This window comes from Seriola lalandi, unplaced genomic scaffold, assembly GCF_002814215.2.
Source record: "Seriola lalandi dorsalis isolate HSWRI2012SDOR001 ecotype SW California unplaced genomic scaffold, Sedor1 jcf7180001958078, whole genome shotgun sequence".
NCBI classification, from domain to species: domain Eukaryota; kingdom Metazoa; phylum Chordata; class Actinopteri; order Carangiformes; family Carangidae; genus Seriola; species Seriola lalandi.
Window position 1 is genome coordinate 1 of NW_019428747.1, and position 3,014 is coordinate 3,014.

Genomic DNA, 3,014 nt, shown 5'->3' on the forward strand with positions numbered 1-3,014 from the left:
AGTGGATGGGTGGGTGGGTTGGTTTTTGTTGATTTGCATATTTACACAAGACCGTGCGTCGGTAACCTTAGCCTGTGTCATTGCCAATGTTTATCATCACTCGCTTACTCTCTCGTTGTGTGTGTTCTCCATCAGATGTTATCAGTGCCAGAGTACAAGACGCGCCTCCAGAGCCTCCTCTTCAAGTGCTCTCTACAGGAGAAGACAGAGGAGTTGCGGGGAGCATACGACTGTATCTACAAGGCCTCCATGGAGCTGAAGACCAGCAAGAAGCTAGCCAAGATACTAGAGGTAACGGACTGTTCAGAAAAGGTCATTCAAAAAGTAAGAGCTGTCGTTTATAGTTTACAAAACCCTGGTGTTTTGCTGATGGTGTAAAAATGCTGTGTGATTCTGATAAGACACAGCAAAAAAAAAAACCCAAAAAACACCTGCACTGTGGGAGATGGTTTTTGTTATCAGATATAAGGAACAGTAAAACTTGTTCACTAACCTACGTTTGTTTGTTTTTTTCCTGGAGCTTGAACTGGAACTAGACTATATACGAATAAAACGACTAGAAGAAAAAAAAAAAAAAAAAACTATGCCTGCCAATGAGAGCTCAGACAAGTGTCGCAAATTTGTAATCAATTAAATGCTTGCTGTATTCTATTCTGTCTTTCTTCAGTTTGTGCTGGCGATGGGAAACTACTTGAATAACAGCCAGCCTAAAACCAACAAGACGACAGGCTTCAAGATCAACTTCCTAACAGAGGTACGTCATACACATATGGATACTATAGAAAATTGCCTGTTTTTAATCTTTCTTTTTATTTTCATCATACCACACTTGTGCAGTTAATAGATTCATTTTGTCCTCTGCAGTTGAGCACAACTAAAACAGTGGACGGGAAGTCGACATTTCTGCACATCCTGGTCAAGTCGTTATGTCAACACTTTCCTGATGTGTTGGATTTTTCCAAAGATCTAACCATGGTTCCTCTTGCAGCCAAAGGTAGATTGATACATTTTCCTTCAATGCCTGTTCCACAGTGTGAGAAGTTAAGAACAGACTGATCTCTTACTCAGGATTTATTTTTTGTTGTCATGTTTTTTCATGTTAGTCACTGATTTGAAGTGTACTGTCCCTCTCTTTCTATTTTCCTGTTTTGTGCACGCACTGGTCAGCAGTAAACCAGAGGACTATCACGTCAGATCTGAACGACCTTCATACAACCATCCAGGACATTCGCTCAGCCTGTCAGAAGATGCCTGCGACTGCTGAGGACCGTTTTGCTGTTGTCATGAGTGTATCCTTCACAAAAAGAAAGATAAAGAAAGAAGAAAAATAATGTAGTAGAAGAAGTAATGAGATGTTTGTGACCCTTGACTCCAGTGTGTGTAGAACTTTTTGGAAAACAGCCACCCAGCACTCCAGTCTCTGGAGTCCCTGCAACAGAGAGCGATGGAAGAATTCAGCAAAACTGCCTCTTACTTTGGAGAAGACAGCAAAGCCACCAACACAGAGGCCTTCTTTGGTATCTTTGCTGAGTTCATGAGCAAGTTTGAGGTGAGCAAGAAAGATTCATGCATTCATGCATTCATTCAAATAATTCCTGTCGTCACCTGCACAGTATTACAGTCAAAATAATATGCATGCTTTCCTCTTTAGTTCCTTCTCAGCCTTCACTGAACTGGAATAACAAATGTTTCTTTAAAACAGCCTGTGACACACAATTTAAATGGTTGCAGATAAACACTTTTCTTCTCTGCCAATGTTTTGTTTTCAGAAAGGCCTGTGCAGTGTATCCAGTGCTTTTAGTAATGAGCAACAATTCACAGTAATTGGATCAGTATGTGGACAGTCAGTATACAGCAGTGGGTTGTTTGAATATTTTTGTCAGAAAGTCAGATCTGAATAGATAAAGGAGAATTAAAAGAAGTTATTTGACCTTTTTTTTTGCATAGAATTTTTTTTTTTTTTTTTGCAGCTTTAATGGGCTGAAAATCAAAGTTCACAAATATTTTCATTGAGAATCTGTTGTAATTCTTATCCAATTATTTTAATGTCATGGTCATAAGCTTTAGTAATTTGAATTTTTCATGGTTATGTTTCTATGAATTCATAAATATGGAAATTTTAGCACTGAAATCCTTATTACCAAGCACTGATTGAAAGACATAAATACCCAAAATATTAAACACACTACAAAAAAACTATAAGATAACAATATATTCCACAAAAGCTATTAAAGACCCATAATAATAATACAGTTTATGCTGTTTTACAAACCCTGTTGGTTCTTCATCACAGAGAGCTCTCGGTGATCATCAGGCTGCAGAAAACCTGAAGAGCCCCAGGAGTCCACGAATGGCTTCCCCACTGGCCTGGTAACACACACACATATATATGGACATGCCTACAGTTAACACAGTATACATATACACATACACACAAGTGTTCACATATTTAGTGTATACATATTCTGTACATACATGGGACAAATGCAAACACACACACCTTACAGTGCACATTTCTGAGCAAAAAAGCTATTTTTAAGTGTTGTGTATGTGTGTGTGTTTTTGGTTACATCAAGGGAGACAGAATGTCTTTTGCATCAAAGATGGATCATTTTGCATTCTACCAGTGGTGTAGTGTATGGGTCCTTTTCAAAATAAATCTAAGTTTTGTCGAAGCTTTAATGGCTGAGACTTCTACATAGAACACAATCTTGTTTGGCCGTCAAGATATCTCTACTGTTTAAAAGATAGTTACTCGGTAACATCCTAGAGTTTAAGTTTTCTTTCTTTAAGTTTAGGTCACCTGTAAGTGCGGTATAACAATTCTACAGTAAAATCTTTGTGATAATGTCCTTGAATAAGATGTAGATTTACAAAAACATTTTATCCTGAAATAGATGTTAATTTAAAATATACCCACGTGCAGTCGGTGGTTTGGAGGAAACCACAAAAGCAGTTTTCCTGTTAGTTTACATGTTCTGTATTTTTGTAAGCGGCCCACCACTCTGAATGTA

At 37.9% G+C, this 3,014-nt stretch overlaps 1 protein-coding gene across 1 annotated transcript; it reads left to right on the forward strand.

Moving 5' to 3' along the window:
* Positions 1-135: 135 nt before the first annotated feature.
* Positions 136-2,998, forward strand: LOC111654477 (delphilin-like; the record flags this gene model as incomplete). The annotated part of the gene is made up of 6 exons (XM_023405555.2): positions 136-291; positions 668-754; positions 865-994; positions 1,168-1,289; positions 1,385-1,549; positions 2,294-2,998. Coding segments are annotated over 6 exons (741 nt in total), but the record flags the coding sequence as incomplete, so codon positions are not given.
* Between the last annotated feature and the right edge of the window lie 16 nt (positions 2,999-3,014).